We start from the raw sequence: 20,751 nt of genomic DNA on the forward strand, positions 1-20,751 counted from the left end.
GCTCCCCACTGACATCACTGGTGATATCAGTGCAGCCGCCCACAAAACGGTAGGCGTTCCTAGAGGAACGCCTCCATTTTGGAAACCACCCCCCAGGCCCGCCTACAAAAAGGGGCGAGCTGTCGATCAATATCGACAGCCGCCCCTTTTGTAGCGAGCTCCGGAGCGAGAGAGTTTCTCTCTCGCTCCGGGGCTTGCGCACGCGCAGTGCAGCCGCTGCGCATGCACAGGGCCACCCATCGACCCGGTTGCGAGCACATCGGTGCTTGCGACCGGGTCTGAATGACCCCCTGAGTGTGGAGGGGAGCCAACGATGGCTATGAACCGTGCTAGACACCTTGGGGTAAAAAATAAAATTCAGTTCACATAAACACACAAAAAAAACACTTTTTGGCCATTTTGGTTAAAAGGAGCAAAATTGCAAAGTCTTCTGGGATGGGGTATAGAGGTATAATTAGGGGGTGCTGCTTAGCGACATTGCTGTTGGGACGTGTAGAGGCAGATGTGGAAAGCAATCGGCTGCGATGGAGCTAAACATCTCCTGCTTATAAGAGAGGGTTCTGTCCTCCTGCCTGGACACCCCATACCTCCCAAATGTTAAATTCCAGTTTCGGGACACTTTGCACCGGCCTTCGGCGCGTGGTCTTCTGCCGGCTAGGCTCGTTTTTCATCACACTGGGGGCTTGCCCCGACGCTCGGCGTGCCCCCGGCCCTTCGCGGCACAGTGCTTCCATTCACCCCTGCGCTTCTATGCAGAGCAGTTGTGTCAGAGTGACCGTGCCCAAAAAGCGGGACTGCCCAGCCGAAATTGGTATGGTTGGGGGGCATGCTACAGGAGAAGTGACCAGCACAGGAGCAGTAAGCAGAGTCAGATCTGATTGTCACACTCCGAGTTGCTGTCCTGCCCCCCGGCTCCCCCTAACACTGTGAGTAGATACCGCGCACATGCGCAGAGCATCTATTCTCCCGCTGCTCTGCGGCATCAGCTTCCCGAGTCCTCAATCTCGGCTAGGTTTAAATGACAGGCATCTAAAATCTAGACGCCTGTCATTACCCCTATGCCGGGAGACCGGCACCCGGCATCCTGATCGAAGGGATGCTGGGCGCCACGAGCGGACAGCCGCCGGGGGGGGTTAGGTTTAGGGCTCCCGGGGGGGGGACTTAGGGTTAGGCACCCCCCCGGGAGGGTTAGGGTTAGGCTAGGGGAAGGGGGGGTTAGGGTTAGGCTAGGGGAAGGGGTGGTTAGGTTTAGGCACTTAGAGACGGGATTAGGGTTAGGCACTTGGGGGGAAGGTTAGGGTTAGGCACTTAGAGGCGGGATTAGGGTTAGGCACTTGGGGAGGAGGTTAGGGTTAGGCACTTGGGGAGGAGGTTAGGGTTAGGCACTTGGGGGGAAGGTTAAGGTTAGGCACTTGGGGGGGAGGTTAGGGTTAGGCACTTGGGGGGGAGGTTAGGGTTAGGCACTTGGGGGGAAGGTTAGGGTTAGGCACTTGGGGGGGAGGTTAGGGTTAGGCACTTGGGGGGAAGGTTAGGGTTAGGCACTTAGAGGCGGGATTATGGTTAGGCACTTGGGGAGGAGGTTAGGGTTAGGCACTTGGGGGGGAGGTTAGGGTTAGGCACTTGGGGGGAAGGTTAGGGTTAGGCACTTGGGGGGGAGGTTAGGATTAGGCACTTGGGGGGGAGGTTAGGGTTAGGCACTTGGGGGGAAGGTTAGGGTTAGGCACTTGGGGGGGAGGTTAGGGTTAGGCACTTGGGGGGGAGGTTAGGGTTAGGCACTTGGGGGGAAGGTTAGGCACTTGGGGGGGAGGTTAGGGTTAGGCACTTGGGGGGGAGGTTAGGGTTAGGCACTTGGGGGGGAGGTTAGGGTTAGGCCCTTGGGGGGGGGGGAGGTTAGAGTTAGGCACCCCTAAGGGAGGGTTAGGGTTAGGGGGGTAGGTTAAGTTAGTTAGTACTTACCTGGGGACGATCGGGATTTCCAGCCGCTGCCGGGAACTCTTCCTCTGTCGGCCTGACGCTGCTGGGATTCGAACTGCCGGCCATGCGGCCGGCGGTATTACATACCGATTCCCTGCTCTGCCATGCTTCCCTCACAACCAGCCAGCGGTAAGCTGCACCCGATGGCTGGCAACCACCAAATTCCCGCTATTCGATGGAAAAAGTACTTCCATCAAATGGGAAACATCGATGGCTGCTAACCATCGGTTTTCGATGTCATCCTTAATTGCGCTTTATAGTTCTAATACCTATGAGCCTTTGGATCTCTATAGGAAGCCGATGTTGTGAGTACCAGTGGTGTGTGCAGCCATTTTCCTGCGTCCAACACATTACAGATAACATTCATGGACGTAATCTGTAATGGGTGCAGGGGGTCTCCGCACTGCACAGCCTGCACCCACAACCTGTACTTACCCCTCTGTCATCACTGGGAAAATGGTGCATGCAGGTAAGTGGCATTACGGTCTACTCAACAGCAAGAGCTGAGCCCGGTGTTGTGCTTGCTAACACAGCAGTCCTGATCCTAATTCAGTGGCTGGGAAGAATTAACCAGGGTCACTTGCAAGAGGCACTGCAACAGTTACCCGATAAGCCATAGTCTGGCAGTGGTATGTCAGTGCGCAGGTGACCTCCACGGTCAGCGAGCTGGGGGCCAAGCTGCCACAGTGGGAGCTACGAGTGTCCCATAGTAAAGCGGATCTCCAAACCGCATACATACTGGTAACCGACAGCGCGGTAGACTTCACCCACCGTGGCACAATAATTTAGGCAAAACACCAACTATAAAACTTAATGATAACGATGTCAGAGTATATTAAACTTATCGGTGTAATATTGAAAAAAAATATACAAGTATATCGATGTCATAGGGACCTCACCACCTGCTACACCGAAGACAAATGGACACATCTATAAAAGTGTTCATAGATATTGTTTAATTTGTGTAAAAATAAGATTTATTAACCGAAAATGAGTAAACAAGAAACAGGCAGAGGAGACTTTTATAAGTGTACCCTAGAGGGCGCCAAACATTATACTATACAGACAATGGGGTCAATTTACTAAGAATCGCTTTTGGCCGAGATTGCATGCGCATGTGAGTTTAGCCTGGTTTCCCTTTGTGCTGGAAATTAACATTAAAACTGGCACAAATTTACAAAACAAGACCAATTGCACCAGGGGTGGCCAACCTGCGGCTCTTTTGAGTTTCCGATGCGGCTCGCGGCTCGGCAGACCCCTACTAGTACTGAGAATGCTGGTCTCTGAAGCCATCAGAGACTAAAGAAGCCGCAATGTGAGAAGCCCGCGCGCCTGCTGGATCCAGTTAGATCCAGCAGGCAGCAGAAGCAACGGCGGGACTCGGAAGTCCTGATGGCGTGGAGCGGTGCCAGCATGAAGATAGGTAAGTTTCTTCATAGGGGTGTGGGCGGCGGGGAGGGGGATCTAGTACTTGGGGTACTACCTTAGGGGGCACGACTACAGGGAGCATTGCAGAAGGGGCACAATTACTGTGGGCATTGTTCAATGGGTACAGCTACAGGGGGCATTGCAGTAGTGGCACAACTATTGTGGGACATTGCATAATGGGCATTGCTTATTGGGCACAACTACAGGGGGCATTGCAGTAGTGGCACAACTACAGGGGGCATTGTTTATTGGGCACAACTACAGGGGGCATTGCATAAGGGCCACAACTACATGGGGCATTGCTTAATGGGCACAACTACAGGGGGCATTGCATAAGGGCCACAACTACATGGGGCATTGCTTAATGGGCACAACTACAAGAAGCATTGCAAAAGGGGCACAACTACAGGGGGGCACTGCATAAGGGCCACAACTACAAGAAGGATTGCAAAAGGGGCACAACTACTGGGGGCATTGCTTATTGGGCACAACTACTGGGGGCATTGCAGAAGGGGCACAACTACTCAGGGCATTGCATAATGGGTACAACTACTGGGGGCATTGCTGAATGGGCACAACTACAGGGGGCATTGTATAATGGGCACAGCTGCAGGGGGCATTGCATTAAGGCTACAACTACTGGGGGCACAGCATAATGCAGTGTTCTCCCCAGGCTGTTTTTTACAGTTGCACCACCCGGCACTTTGGGAGCCTGCAAGTGGGGACAGTATCTGGGAGCTGTATAAAAAGGACCAGATCCTACAGACTTTGCAGCTTTTTCATAATCAGATGACTGGGCCTCTAATAATAAGAGGAGAATTAATATCTAAAATGTTATTTCAAGTTTAAATCATTATAAAGTCATAGTTTAAAACATTTTATTATTGTGAAGGCCCCCACTCGGCTACTTCTTGATGCCACCCGGCTGGAAAAAAATTCTGGGGAGAGTACTGATAAGGGCCACAACTACTGGGGGCATTGCTTAATGGGCACAACTACAGTGGGGCACTGCATATGGGGCACAACTACAGGGGGCACAGCATAATGGGCATGGGCTTTCTCAATGTATTTTATGTGGATGTGTATTTTAAATGTATTTTATGTGGATCTGGCCTATTTCTGTGTATTTTATGTGGATGTGGCCTGTTTCTGTGTATTTTATGTGGATGTGGCTTGTTTCTGTATATTTTATGTGAATGTGGCTTGTTACTGTGTATTTTATGTGGATGTGGCTTGTTACTGTGTATTTTATGTGGATGTGGCCTGTTTCTGTGTATTTTATGTGGATGTGGGTTGTTTCTGTGTATTTTATGTGGATGTGGCTTGTTTCTGTGTATTTTATGTGGATCTGGCTTGTTTCTGTGTATTTTATGTGGATCTGACTTGTTTCTGTGTATTTTATTTGGACCTGGCTTGTTTCTGTGTATTTAATGTGGATCTGACTTGTTTCTGTGTATTTTATTTGGATCTGACTTGTTTCTGTGTATTTGATGTGGATGTGGTTTGTTTCTGTGTATTTTATGTGGATCTGGCCTGTTTCTGTGTATGTTATATGGATCTGGCTTGTTTCTGTGTATTTTATGTGGATCTGGCTTGTTTCTGTGTATTTTATGTGGATCTGGCTTGTTTCTGTGTATTTTATGTGGATCTGACTTGTTTCTGTGTATTTTATTTGGATCTGGCTTGTTTCTGTATATTTTATGTGGATGTGGCTTGTTTCTGTGTATTTTATGTGGATCTGGCTTGTTTCTGTGTATTTTATGTGGATCTGGCTTGTTTCTGTGTATTTTATGTGGATCTGGCTTGTTTCTGTGTATTTTATGTGGATCTGGCTTGTTTCTGTGTATTTTATGTGAACGTGGTTATTCCAATATTTTCTATATTGCTCTGGCTTTTTCTTTCACTTCAACAGTGAATAAATTATATTGGGAACTGTATGTTAAATGTGTATTTTCAATGTGCTGGCCTCACCGCCAGGGTGACTAAAAATGGGGGTGTGACACAAGGTCATGTTCCTGCGAATGTCATACCAAAGGCGTGCGCACAAAAATGGGGCGTGGCCTTGTGATAGCTAGGCCACACCCCATTTTGCGCGTCCGATCGGCTCTTCAACTTGACCACATACAGTATATTTTTTGGCTCTTGGCCTCTGAGTGGTTGGCCACCCCTGAACTTCACCATCGGCTTTCCATAGGAAACAATACAACAAGCAAATTTACCAAGAATCGACTTTTGAAACTCTCATGGGAAATTGTCACCAAAATAGACTTATCAAATAGACATCCTCCTGAGGTGAGTGTTTGTATGTGTTCATAGGTGTTTCAAGTTGAATTTAGTGGGAACACAATGATGGTGCCTTTTAAAGGGGCATTGATTGTGTGAAGCAGGAATGGCAGAATATACTACCATTGCATGTGGCTGGGATTTCTGAGGCTCTAGCACCAGGCTGGAGGGACCCAGGAGCAAGAAACTGAGCAGGCTCATGAGGTAATACAGGTACCACAGAGACTGCTCAGGCCACAGTTTTTTTAGGAGGCGTTGGAACCTGAACACATTGGCAGATGGCGAGGTCATACAGATGTTCCGGATGAACCGTAACAACATATTCCATCTCTATGACCAAGTCAAACTGGACCTAGACCCTGACACAGCACGTTCCCAGGCCTGCATACGCTTCTGGCCGTGCTGCACTTTCTGGCTACTGGTAATTTTCAGTCTGTGACCGGTAGAGTTCTCTGGATATCACAGTCAACATTTTCACAGTACCTGACTCAGGTAATGGCGGCATTTCATCCACTAATGGATACCTGTATCTGCTTCCCTAGCCAGGGGTCAGAGAATGTATCACTCTCTATGTTACAGGAGACAGAGAATGTATCACTCTCTATGATACAGGAGACGGAGAATGTATCACTCTCTATGATACAGGAGAAAGAATGTATCACTCTCTATGTTACAGGAGAAAGAATGTATCACTCTCTATGTTACAGGAGACAGAGAATGTATCACTCTCTATGATACAGGAGACAGAGAATGTATCACTCTCTATGATACAGGAGACAGAGAATGTATCACTCTCTATGTTACAGGAGACAGAGAATGTATCACTCTCTATGATACAGGAGAAAGAATGTATCACTCTCTATGATACAGGAGACAGAGAATGGATCACTCTCTATGATACAGGAGATAGAGAATGTATCACTCTCTATGTTACAGGAGAAAGAATGTATCACTCTCTATGATACAGGAGACAGAGAATGTATCACTCTCTATGATAGAGGAGACAGAGAATGTATCACTCTCTATGTTACAGGAGACGGAGAATGTATCACTTTCTATGTTACAGGAGACAGAGAATGTATCACTCTCTATGTTACAGGAGACAGAGAATGTATCACTCTCTATGTTACAGGAGAAAGAATGTATCACTCTCTATGATACAGGAGACAGAGAATGTATCACGCTCTATGATACAGGAGACAGAGAATGTATCACTCTCTATGATAGAGGAGACAGAGAATGTATCACTCTCTATGATAGAGGAGACAGAGAATGTATCACTCTCTATGTTACAGGAGAAAGAATGTATCACTCTCTATGATACAGGAGACAGAGAATGTACCGTATCACTCTCTATGTTACAGGAGACGGAGAATGTATCACTCTCTATGATAGAGGAGACAGAGAATGTATCACTCTCTATGATACAGGAGACAGAGGATGTATCACTCTCTATGATACAGGAGACAGAGAATGTATCACTCTCTATGATACAGGAGACGGAGAATGTACCGTATCACTCTCTATGTTACAGGAGACGGAGAATGTATCACTCTCTATGATAGAGGAGACAGAGAATGTATCACTCTCTATGAGACAGAATGTATCACTCTCTATGATACAGGAGACAGAGAATGTATCCCTCTCTATGATACAGGAGACAGAGAATATATCACTTTCTATGTTACAGGAGACAGAGGATGTATCACTCTCTATGATACAGGAGACAGAGGATGTATCACTCTCTATGATACAGGAGACAGAGAATGTATCACTCTCTATGTTACAGGAGACAGAGAATGTATCACTCTCTATGATACAGGAGACAGAGAATGTATCAATCTCCACAATACCAAGCATAGAAATGTGTCAATATCTATGATGTGGTCAGTAGTTTACATAACTTGAGAAAACACTGACATATTATTGAAGTTTCCTGAGGACTCTTAGCTAGAATCGTGAAATACTTTATTGTAATGATTCCGCTTTATTTCCCTTTATGTCTGGAGACCAGTGGGTTACTAAGTGGCAGGGACTGCAATGGGCACCTGGTGTGTCCCGGTGCTGGCCAACGTCTCCTGTTAGACTGGTCTTGGTGTGGAATGATATGAGGATGAATTTGAATCCTTAGTTTACAGTAAATCATAATGTTAATATGTATTTAAATTAGGGGTGAGCGGGTTAGGATTTCTGAAATCCGAACCCCCCCGAGCCCCCCCGATCCGAGTCAGATCCGAGTCAGGCTTGACTTTTCCCGCCTGACTCGGATCTGAAATCGAGGCAAAACGTCATCATCCCGCCTTCCGGGTCTCGCGGGTTTTGGATCCTATATAAGGTACACGCGGCGGCGCCATTTTCTCACTCGGCTGTGGACAGTGAAGAGGGAGGGTGGGAGTTAGGGCTGGCTGGGCTGTGTAGTGTAGTGCAGAGTAGTGTTGTGCTGTGCTATGCTGCGCTGTGCTGCTGTTGTCCACTACTTCAAAGTCCATAGAGGCTGGCTGTGTTGTGCTGTGCTGCTGTTGTTAATAGGGGCTGTGTCCACTACTTCAAAGTCCATAGGAGCTGGCTGGACTGTGTTGTGCAGTCAGTTCTCCATAGGGGCTGTGTCCACTCCAAAGTCCTGTGCAGTGTCCCAGTCCTAAAGGGGTGCTGTAGTGTTGTCCAGGGCGTGCTCTGTCCATCAGGGGTGCTCCCCCCAAGTGCTAAAAAAATAATATTTTTTCTGTGTTTGTGAATTGTGTGCGCAGTAGCCGCACGTGCATCAACAAAGTAGTGCCAAGCGTGCACCTGTGTCATAAGTAAAGGGCCGGCTGGCTTGACCGTTAAAGGGTGCTGTAACCCCCAAAGTACACTCCAGTCCAAACCAAAAAAAAAATATTTTCTGTGTTTGTGAATTGTGTGCGCAGTAGCCGCACGTGCATCAACAAAGTAGTGCCAAGCGTGCGCCTGTGTCATAAGTAAAGGGCCGGCTGGCTTGACCGTTAAAGGGTGCTGTAACCCCCAAAGTACACTCCAGTCCAAACCAAAAAAAAAAATATTTTCTGTGTTTGTGAATTCTGTGCGCAGTAGCCGCACGTGCATCAACAAAATAGTGCCAAGCGTGCGCCTGTGTCATAAGTAAAGGGCCGGCTGGCTTGACCGTTAAAGGGTGCTGTAACCCCCAAAGTACACTCCAAACAAAATAAAAAAATATTTTCTGTGTTTGTGAATTGTGTGCACAGTAGCCGCACGTGCATCAACAAAGGAGCAGCGCCAAGCGTGCGCCTGTGTCCCATAAGTAAAGGGCCGGCTGGCTCATTTCTTAAAGGGTGGTGTAACCCACAAAGTGCACTACTCTCCAGCAAAAATAAAAAAATATTTTCTGTGTTTGTGTGCGCCTTAGCCGCACGTATATATCAAATCGATATAACATAAATGGATGACCAAACTTTCTCCGATAAAAATAAAATAGAGAAAGATCAAGAACCACGTCCTCCTAGTGCTGAAGCTGCTTCCACTAGTGATGACATAGACGATAACATGCCATCAACGTCGTCTGCCAAGGCCGATGCCCAATGTCATAGTAGAAGCCACATACAATCCCAAATGACAAAGTTCAGGAAAATGACCTTAAAAAAAACATTTAAATCATCTGAAGAGAAACGTAAACTTGCCAATATGCCATTTATGACACGGAGTGGCAAGGAACGGCTAAGGTCTTTCCCTATGACTAGTGTGTGTCATACTAGTATGACTAGTATGTTCATGACTAGTGGTTCAGCTTCACATGACGATGGAAGCCCTCCTCCCGCTAAAAAAATCAAACGAGTTAAGCTGGCAAAAGCACAGCGAAGAACTGTGCTTTCTAAGAAGATATCACAAATCCCCAAGGAGAGTCCAAGTGTGGTGGCGGTTGCGATGCCTGACTTTCCTAGCACTGGACGGGAAGAGGTGGCTCTTTCCACCATTTGCACGCCCCCTGCAAGTGCTGAAAGGAGCACCCACAGTCCACTTGCTGATATGCAAATTGAAGATGTCACTGTTGAAGTACAACAGGATGAGGATACTGGTGTAGCTGGCGCTGAGGAGGAAGTTGGCGAGGAGTATTCTGATGGTGATGTGGTTTGTTTAAATCAGGCTCCGGGGGAGACAGTTGTTGTCTGTGGGTTGAAAAAGCCCATCACGGTCATGCCTGGGCAGAAGACCAAACATTCCACCTCTTTGGTCTGGCAATATTTCTATCCAAATCCGGACAACAACTGTCTTGCCATATGTACCATATGTAAACGTGGAATAAGTAGGGGTAGGGACGTTAACCACCTAGGAACATCCTCCCTTATACGGCACCTGCAGCGCGTTCATAATAAGTTACTGTCAAGTTCAAAAACTTTGGCTAAGACCGTAAGCAGTCCAGGGACACCTAAGTCTCGTTGTCCTGTTGTATCCAAGCGCCTGCAAACCACACCGTCAACTCCCTCCTCGTCAATTTCCTCCTTAGTCAGGATCGGAAGTAGTCCTGCAGGCCATGTCACTGGCATGACTGACTCTCCTATCCGGGATTCCTCCGGAGGATCCTGCATTGCTACGCCTTCTGCTGCCGCTGCTGTTGCTGCTGCTGGGAGTCGCTCATCATCCCAGAGAGGAAGTAGGAACACCACTACTTTTACTAAACAATTGACCATCCAACAGTCCTTTAAGTACGACAGCAGTAATTCTGAAGCAAAACGTATAACTGAGGCCTTGACTGCTATGTTGGTGTTAGACGTGCGTCCGGTATCCGCCATTAGTGCAGTGGGATTTAGACAATTGATGGAGGTAGTGTGTCCCCGGTTCCAAATCCCGTCTAGATTCCACTTCACTAGGCAGGCGATACCGAGACTGTACAGAAACGTCAACAAAAGTGTCCTCAGTGTCCTGAAAAATGCGGTTGTACCCAATGTCCACTTAACCACGGACATGTGGACAAGTGGAACAGGGCAGACTAAGGACTATATGACTGTGACAGCCCACTGGGTAGATGTATCACCTTACGCAGCAACAGCAGCAGCGTCACCAGTAGCAGCATCTCAGAAATGCCAGCTCGTTCCAAGGCAGGCTACGCTGTGTATCACCGGTTTCAGTAAGAGGCACACCGCCGACAACCTCTTAGAGAAACTGAGGGAAATCATTGCCCAGTGGCTTACCCCACTTAGACTCTCATGGGGATTTGTGATATCTGACAATGCCACCAATATTGTGCGGGCATTACATCTGGGAAAATTCCAGCACGTCCCATGTTTTGCTCACACAATAAACTTGGTGGTGCAGAATTTTCTGAAAAGCGACAGGGACGTGCAGGAGACGCTTTGGGTGGCCCGAAAAATTTCTGCCCACTTTCGCCATTCAGCGACTGCATGCCGAAGACTGGAGCGCCAGCAAACAGTCTTGAACCTTCCCCGCCATCACCTGAAGGAAGAGGTTGTGACGCGGTGGAACTCAACCCTCTATATGCTTCAGAGGATGGAGGAGCAGCAAAAGGCCATTCAAGCCTATACATCCACCTATGACATAGGCAAAGGAGGGGGTATGCACCTGACTCAAGCACAGTGGAGAATGATTTCCGTATTGTGCAAGGTTCTCCAGCCCTTCGAACTTGCCACACGTGAAGTCAGTTCAGACACTGCCAGCTTGAGTCAGGTCATTCCCCTCATCAGGCTTTTGCAGAAGCAGCTGGAGAAAGTGAAGGAGGAGCTAAGACAGAGCGATTCCGTTCGGCATGTGGGACTTGTGGATGAAGCCCTTCTTTCGCTTTGCCAGGATTCCAGGGTGGTCAATCTGTTGAAATCAGACCACTACATTTTGGCCACCGTGCTCGATCCTAGGTTTAAAGCCTATGTGGTGTCTCTCTTTCCGGCCGACACAAGCCTGCAGAGGTGCAAAGACCTGCTGGTGAAAACACTGTCAGCTGAAGCAGAACGTGACACATCAACAGCTCCTTCTTCATTTTCTCCCGCAACTGGGGCTGCCAGGAAAAAACTTAGGTATCCTAAGCAACCCACTGGCGGTGATGCAGGGCAGGCAGGACCAAGTTTGGACATCTGGTCCGGACTGAAGGACCTGGCAACAATTTCTGACATGTCTACTGTCACTGCATATGATACTGTCACCATTGACAGAATGGTGGAGGATTACATTGGTGACAGCATCCAAGTAGGCATGTCAGACAGTCCGTACCTGTACTGGCAGGAAAAAGAGGCAATTTGGAGGCCCCTGTACAAACTGGCTCTATTTTACCTGAGTTGCCCCCCCTCCAGTGTGTACTCCGAAAGAGTGTTTAGTGCAGCCGGGAACCTTGTCAGCGAAAGGCGTAGGAGGTTGCTTCCACAAAATGTGGAGAAGATGATGTTCATAAAAATGAATTATCAACTCTTCCAGGGAGACCAGCCTCCAGAACGTACAGAGGGACCTGTGGTGGTGGATTCCAGTGGGGACGAATTAATACTCTGTGAGGATGAGGATGTACACAACACTGAAGAAGGTGAGGAATCGGTGGATGAGGATGAGGACGACATCTTGCCTCCGTAGAGCCAGTTTGTGCAGGGACAGACTAATTGCCAGCTTGTTTTGTGGGGGCCCAAACGAACCAATCATTTCCACAGTCGTGTGGCAGACCCTGGCGCTGAAATGATTGGTTTGTTAAAGTGTGCATGTCCTGTTTATACAACATAAGGGTGGGTGGGAGGGCCCAAGGACAATTCCATCTTGCACCTCTTTTTTTTCTTTGCATTATGTACAGTTTGGGGCCTAGTTTTTCAAACTGCCATCCTGTCTGCCACTGCAGTGTCACTCCTAGATGGGCCACGTGTTTGTGCCGCCCACTCGTGTCGCTTAGCATAGTCATCCAGCTACCTCGGTGCAACCTTTTGGACATAAAAACACTATTGTGAGGTGTTCAGAATAGACTGGAAATGAGTGGAAATTAAGGTTTTTGAGGTTAATAATAGCATAGGAGCAGAAAAACCTACAAATTCTGTGATTTTAGCTGTTTTTATGCTTTTTAAAAAAAAAATACAGATCCAAAACACAAAACCCAGAACCCAAAACACCGAAGGGTGGTTTTGGCAAAACCAATCCAGATCCAAAACACGAAGAAAGATCCAGATCCAAAACCAAAACACGAAAAGTGGCCGGTGCACACCCCTAATTTAAATAAATGTTTTAAAAAATGATGAATCTAGTAATTCAATGACTAAAGGTTGTGTAAAATCAGGAGCATAGCTAGGCATCGGCTAATAATTATTTGCTGCATTCTGACATTCTTTAGCTTATAATAAACACTTATAATAGTAAGATTAAGACAAAACAAGCCCCCAAATATACAAAAAATATGCCTACAGTACTTTCCAACCAGCCTGATTCTATCTACAAAGCTTTATTCACTATAAAGGTCCGCTAATCATGACTTTCCATCTACATCAGGACTACATTGGGTACATAAGTGGCCTAGCAGGCCCGTAGGGTGATGCATCATAGGATATATATGTGTATGTGGGCAGGAAGGTATATAAGGTATAATGGAGTCTATCGTAAGAGATAAAGGAATTGGTGACACAAAGGTCTGGTAGGTAATTGGCTACTTACACATCTGTTTGAAATGTAGATTTCATATAGGCATAGATGGTCTCCTGACTGCGGCGAGGATTGTCTACCTGTGATGGGGCAGATACATTAGCTATACAGAGATATATGTAGAGGGGACCTATACAGTGTACAGAGAGAAGGTGGCAGATACAATGTATAGAGAGTAGAGACATAGAGAGTAGGGGGAGAATACAATGCATAGAGACATATATAGAGTAGGGGGAGGATACAATGTATAGTGACATATAGAGTAGGGGGAGGATACAATGTATAGAGACATAGAGAGTAGGGGAGGATACGATGTATAGTGACATGTAGAGTAGGGGGAGAATACAATGCATAGAGACATGTAGAGTAGAGGGAGGATACAATGTATAGTGACATAGAGAGTAGGGGAGGATACAATGTATAGAGACATAGAGTAGGGGGGAGGATACAATGTATAGTGACATATAGAGTAGGGGGAGGATACAATGTAAAGAGACATATAGAGTAGGGGGAGGATACAATGTATAGAGACATAGAGAGTAGGGGAGGATACAATGTATAGAGACATAGAGTAAGGGGAGGATACAAAGTATAGAGACATATAGAGTAGGGGGAGGATACAATGTATAGTGACATAGAGAGTAGGGGAGGATACAATGTATAGAGACATAGAGTAGGGGGGAGGATACAATGTATAGAGACATATAGAGTAGAGGGAGGATACAATGTAGTGACATAGAGAGTAGGGGAGGATACAATGTATAGTGACATAGAGTAGGGGGGAGGATACAATGTATAGTGACATAGAGAGTAGGGGAGGATACAACGTATAGAGACATAGAGTAGGGGGGAGGATACAATGTATAGAGACATAGAGAGTAGGGGAGGATACAATGTATAGTGACATAGAGAGTAGGGGGAGGATACAATGTATAGTGACATAGAGAGTAGGGGAGGATACAATGTATAGAGACATAGAGTAGGGGGGAGGATACAATGTATAGTGACATAGAGTATGGGGGAGGATACAATGTATAGAGACATAGAGTAGGGGGGAGGATACAATGTATAGAGACATATAGAGTAGGGGGGAGGATACAATGTATAGTGACATAGAGAGTAGGGGGAGGATACAATGTATAGTGACATATATAGAGTAGGGGGAGGATACAATGTATAGTGACATATATAGAGTAGGTGGAGGATACGATGTATAGTGACATGTAGAGTAGGGGGAGGATACAATGTATAGTGACATATATAGAGTAGGGGGAGGATACGATGTATAGTGACATGTAGAGTAGGGGGAGAATACAATGTATAGAGACATGTAGAGTAGGGGGGATACAATGTATAGAGACAAATAGAGTAGGGGAGGATACAATGTATAGTGACAGAGTAGGGGGGAGGATACAATGTATAGTGACATAGAGAGTAGGGGGAGGATACAATGTATAGTGACAGAGTAGGGGGAGGATACAATGTATAGTGACATATAGAGTAGTGGGAGGATACAATGTATAGAGACATATAGAGTAGGGGGAGGATACAATGTATAGAGACATATAGAGTAGTGGGAGGATACAATGTATAGAGACATATAGAGTAGGGGGAGGATACAATGTATAGAGACATATAGAGTAGTGGGAGGATACAATGTATAGAGAAATAGAGTAGGGGAGAATACAATGTATAGAGACATATAGAGTAGGGGGAGGATACTGTATAGAGACATATAGAGTAGAGGGAGGATACAATGTATAGAGACATATAGAGTAGGGGGAGGACACAATGTGTAGAGACATATAGAGTAGGGGGAGGATACAATGCATAGTGACATAGAGTAGGGGGGAGGATACAATGTATAGTGACGTAGAGTAGGGGGGAGGATACAATGTATAGTGACATAGAGAGTAGGGGAGGATACAATGTATAGAGGACATAGAGTAGGGGGGAGGATACAATGTATAGTGACATAGAGAGTAGGGGAGGATACAATGTATAGAGACAAATAGAGTAGGGGGAGGATACAATGTATAGTGACAGAGTAGGGGGCGAGGATACAATGTATAGAGACATATAGAGTAGGGGGAGGATACAACTTATAGTGACATATAGAGAAGGGGGAGGATACAACTTATAGTGACATATAGAGTAGGGGGAGGATACAATGTAGAGACATAGAGAGTAGGGGGAGGATACAATGTATAGTGACATATAGAGTAGGGGGAGGAAATAATGTATAGAGACATGTAGAGTAGGGGAGGATACAATGTATAGTGACATAGAGAGTAGGGGAGGATACAATGTATAGAGACATATAGAGTAGGGGGGAGGATACGATGTATAGTGACATGTAGAGTAAGGGGAGGATACAATGTATAGAGACATATATAGAGTAGGGGGAGGATACAATGTATAGAGACATATATAGAGTAGGGGGAGGATACGATGTATAGAGACATATAGAGTAGGGGGAAGACACAATGTGTAGAGACATATAGAGTAGTGGGAGGATACAATGTATAGAGAAATAGAGTAGGGGAGAATACAATGTACAGAGACAAAGAGTAGGGGGAGGATACAATGTATAGAGACATATAGAGTAGGGGGGGATACAATGTATAGAGACATATAGAGTAGGGGGAGGATACAATGTATAGTGACATAGAGAGTAGGGGAGGATACAATGTATAGAGACATATAGAGTAGTGGGAGGATACAATGTATAGAGACATATAGAGTAGGGGGAGGATACAATGTATAGTGACATAGAGTAGGAGGAGGATACAATGTATAGAGACAGAGTAGGGGAGGAGGATACAATGTATAGAGACATATAGAGTAGGTGGAGGATACAATGTATAGAGACATATAGAGTAGGGGGAGGATACAATGTATAGTGACAGAGAGTAGAGGGAGGATACAATGTATAGTGACATAGAGAGTAGAAGGAGGATACAATGTATAGAGACATATAGAGTAGGGGGAGGATACAATGTATAGTGACATAGAGTAGGAGGAGGATACAATATATAGAGACAGAGTAGGGGAGGATACAATGTATAGAGACATATAGAGTACAGGGAGGATACAATGTATAGAGACATATAGATTAGGGGGAGGATACAATGTATAGAGACATATAGAGTAGGGGGAGGATACAATGTATAGAGACATATAGAGTAGTGGGAGGATACAATGTATAGAGACAGAGTAGGGGAGGATACAATGTATAGAGACATATAGAGTACAGGGAGGATACAATGTATAGAGACATATAGATTAGGGGGGAGGATACAATGTATAGAGACATATAGATTAGGGGGAGGACACAATGTGTAGAGACATATAGAGTAGTGGGAGGATACAATGTATAGAGAAATAGAGTAGGGGAGAATACAATGTATAGAGACATATAGAGTAGGGGGAGGATACAATGTATAAAGACATATAGTGTAGGTGGAGGATACAATGTGTAGAGACATATAGAGTAGTGGGAGGATACAATGTATAGAGAAATAGAGTAGCGGACAGTACAATGTATAGAGACATATAGAGTAGGGGGAGGATACAATGTATAGAGAAATAGAGTAGGGGAGAATACAATGTATAGAGACATATAGAGTAGGGGAGGATACAATGTATAGAGAAAGAGTAGTGGGAGGATACAATGTATAGAGAAATAGAGTAGGGGGAGGATACAATGTGTAAAGACATATAGAGTAGGGGGAGGATACAATGTGTAGAGACATATAGAGTAGTGGGAGGATACAATGTATAGAGACATATAGAGTAGGGGAGAGTACAATGTATAGAGAAAGAGTAGGGGGAGGATAAAATGTACAGAGACATATATAGAGTAGGGGGAGATACAATGTATAGAGACATATATAGAGTAGGGGGCGGATACGATGTAGTACAGTATATAGATATATACAGTATATAGAGACCTATAGAGAGAAGGGGACAGATACAGTATATACAGACATATAGAGTAGGGGACAGATACAGTATATATAGACCTATAGAGAGTAGGGGACAGATACAGTATATAGAGATGCATAGAGATTAGGGGACACATATAGTATATAGAGACCTATAGAGAGAAGGGGACAGATACAGTATATAGAGACCTATAGAGAGAAGGGGACAGATACAGTATATAGAGACGCATAGAGATTAGGGGACACATATAGTATATAGAGATGTATAGAGAGAAGGGGACAGATACAGTATATAGAGACGCATAGAGATTAGGGGACACATATAGTATATAGAGACCTATAGAGAGAAGGGGACAGATACAGTATATAGAGAGTAGGGGACAGATACAGTATATAGAGATGTATAGAGAGAAGGGGACAGATACAGTATATAGAGACCTATAGAGAGAATGGGACAGATACAGTATATAGAGACCTATAGAGAGAAGGGGACAGATACAGTATATAGAGACGCATAGAGATTAGGGGGACACATATAGTATATAGAAACCTATAGAGAGAAGGGGGACAGATACAGTATATAGAGACCTATAGAGAGTAGAGGACAGGTACAGTATATAGAGACCTATAGAGAGTAGGGGACAGATATAGTATATAGAGACGCATAGAGATTAGGGGACACATATAGTATATAGAGACCTATAGAGAGAAGGGGACAGATAAAGTATATAGAGACCTATAGAGAGAAGGGGACAGATACAGTATATAGAGACCTATAGAGAGTAGAGGACAGGTACAGTATATAGAGACCTATAGAGAGTAGGGGACAGATATAGTATATAGAGACGCATAGAGATTAGGGGACACATATAGTATATAGAGACCTATAGAGAGAAGGGGACAGATACAGTATATAGAGACCTATAGAGAGAAGGGGACAGATACAGTATATAGAGACCTATAGAGAGAAGGGGACAGATACAGTATATAGAGACGCATAGAGATTAGGGGACACATATAGTATATAGAGATGTATAGAGAGAAGGGGACAGATACAGTATATAGAGACCTATAGAGAGAAGGGGGACAGATACAGTATATAGAGACCTATAGAGAGTAGAGGACAGGTACAGTATATAGAGACCTATAGAGAGTAGGGGACAGATATAGTATATAGAGACGCATAGAGATTAAGGGACACATATAGTATATAGAGACCTATAGAGAGAAGGGGACAGATAAAGTATATAGAGACCTATAGAGAGAAGGGACAGATACAGTATATAGAGACCTATAGAGAGTAGAGGACAGGTACAGTATATAGAGACCTATAGAGAGTAGGGGACAGATATAGTATATAGAGACGCATAGAGATTAGGGGACACATATAGTATATAGAGACCTATAGAGAGAAGGGGACAGATACAGTATATAGAGACCTATAGAGAGAAGGGGACAGATACAGTATATAGAGACCTATAGAGAGAAGGGGACAGATACAGTATATAGAGACGCATAGAGATTAGGGGACACATATAGTATATAGAGATGTATAGAGAGAAGGGGACAGATACAGTATATAGAGACCTATAGAGAGAAGGGGACAGATACAGTATATAGAGACCTATAGAGAGAAGGGGACAGATACAGTATATAGAGACCTATAGAGAGAAGGGGACAGATACAGTATATAGAGACGCATAGAGATTAGGGGACACATATAGTATATAGAGATGTATAGAGAGAAGGGGACAGATACAGTATATAGAGACCTATAGAGAGAAGGGGACAGATACAGTATATAGAGACCTATAGAGAGTAGAGGACAGGTACAGTATATAGAGACCTATAGAGAGTAGGGGACAGATATAGTATATAGAGACGCATAGAGATTAGGGGACACATATAGTATATAGAGACCTATAGAGAGAAGGGGACAGATAAAGTATATAGAGACCTATAGAGAGAAGGGACAGATACAGTATATAGAGACCTATAGAGAGTAGAGGACAGGTACAGTATATAGAGACCTATAGAGAGTAGGGGACAGATATAGTATATAGAGACGCATAGAGATTAGGGGACACATATAGTATATAGAGACCTATAGAGAGAAGGGGACAGATACAGTATATAGAGACCTATAGAGAGAAGGGGACAGATACAGTATATAGAGACCTATAGAGAGGAGGGGACATATACAGTATATACAGACATATAGAGTAGGGGACAGATACAGTATATAGAGACGTATAGAGAGTAGGGGACAGATACAGTATATAGAGACCTATAGAGAGAAGGGGACAGATACAGTATATAGAGACCGATAGAGAGTAGGGGACAGATACAGTATATAGAGACGTATAGAGAGTAGGGGACAGATACAGTATATAGAGACCTATAGAAAGAAGGGGACAGATACAGTATATACAGACATATAGAGTAGGGGGACAGATACAGTATAAAGAGACGTATAGAGAGTAGGGAACATATACAGTATATAGAGATGTATAGAGAGTAGGGGACAGATACAGTATATACAGACGTATAGAGAGTAGGGGACATATACAGTATATAGAGATGTATAGAGAGTAGGGGACATATACTGTATATAGAGATGTATAGAGGGAAGGGGACATATACAGTATATAGAGACCTATAGAGAGGAGGGGACATATACAGTATATACAGACATATAGAGTAGGGGACAGATACAGTATATAGAGACGTATAGAGAGTAGGGGACAGATACAGTATATAGAGATGTATAGAGAGTAGGGGACAGATACAGTATATAGAGACGTATAGAGAGTAGGGAACATATACAGTATATAGAGATGTATAGAGAGTAGGGGACAGATACAGTATATACAGACGTATAGAGAGTAGGGGACATAAACAGTATATAGAGACGTATAGAGAGTAGGGGACATATACTGTATATAGAGATGTATAGAGGGAAGGGGACATATACAGTATATAGAGACCTATAGAGAGGAGGGGACATATACAGTATATACAGACATATAGAGTAGGGGACAGATACAGTATATAGAGACGTATAGAGAGTAGGGGACAGATACAGTATATAGAGATGTATAGAGAGTAGGGGACAGATACAGTATATAGAGACGTATAGAGAGTAGGGAACATATACAGTATATAGAGATGTATAGAGAGTAGGGGACAGATACAGTATATACAGACGTATAGAGAGTAGGGGACATAAACAGTATATAGAGACGTATAGAGAGTAGGGGACATATACTGTATATAGAGATGTATAGAGGGGAAGGGGACATATACAGTATATAGAGACCTATAGAGAGGAGGGGACATATACAGTATATACAGACATATAGAGTAGGGACAGATACAGTATATAGAGACGTATAGAGAGTAGGGGACAGATACAGTATATAGAGACCTATAGAGAGAAGGGGACAGATACACCATATAGAGACCGATAGAGAGTAGGGGACAGATACAGTATATAGAGACGTATAGAGAGTAGGGGACAGATACAGTATAT

General features: G+C 44.7%; 1 protein-coding gene across 1 annotated transcript in view; it reads right to left on the reverse strand.

Annotated features, from left to right (window-relative positions):
• Window positions 1-13,349, reverse strand: part of LOC148474389 (transferrin receptor protein 2-like) — a 238,978-nt gene extending 225,629 nt beyond the window's left edge. Inside the window, exon 1 of the mRNA XM_088458703.1 lies at window positions 13,285-13,349. Coding sequence (XP_088314829.1) covers window positions 13,285-13,310 — 26 coding nt within the window. The 5' untranslated portion in view covers window positions 13,311-13,349. The remainder of the gene's footprint in view (window positions 1-13,284) is intronic.
• Window positions 13,350-20,751: the final 7,402 nt, after the last annotated feature.

This window comes from Taudactylus pleione, unplaced genomic scaffold (assembly GCF_031769625.1).
Source record: "Taudactylus pleione unplaced genomic scaffold, aTauple2 ptg000847l, whole genome shotgun sequence".
NCBI classification, from domain to species: Eukaryota; Metazoa; Chordata; class Amphibia; order Anura; family Myobatrachidae; genus Taudactylus; species Taudactylus pleione.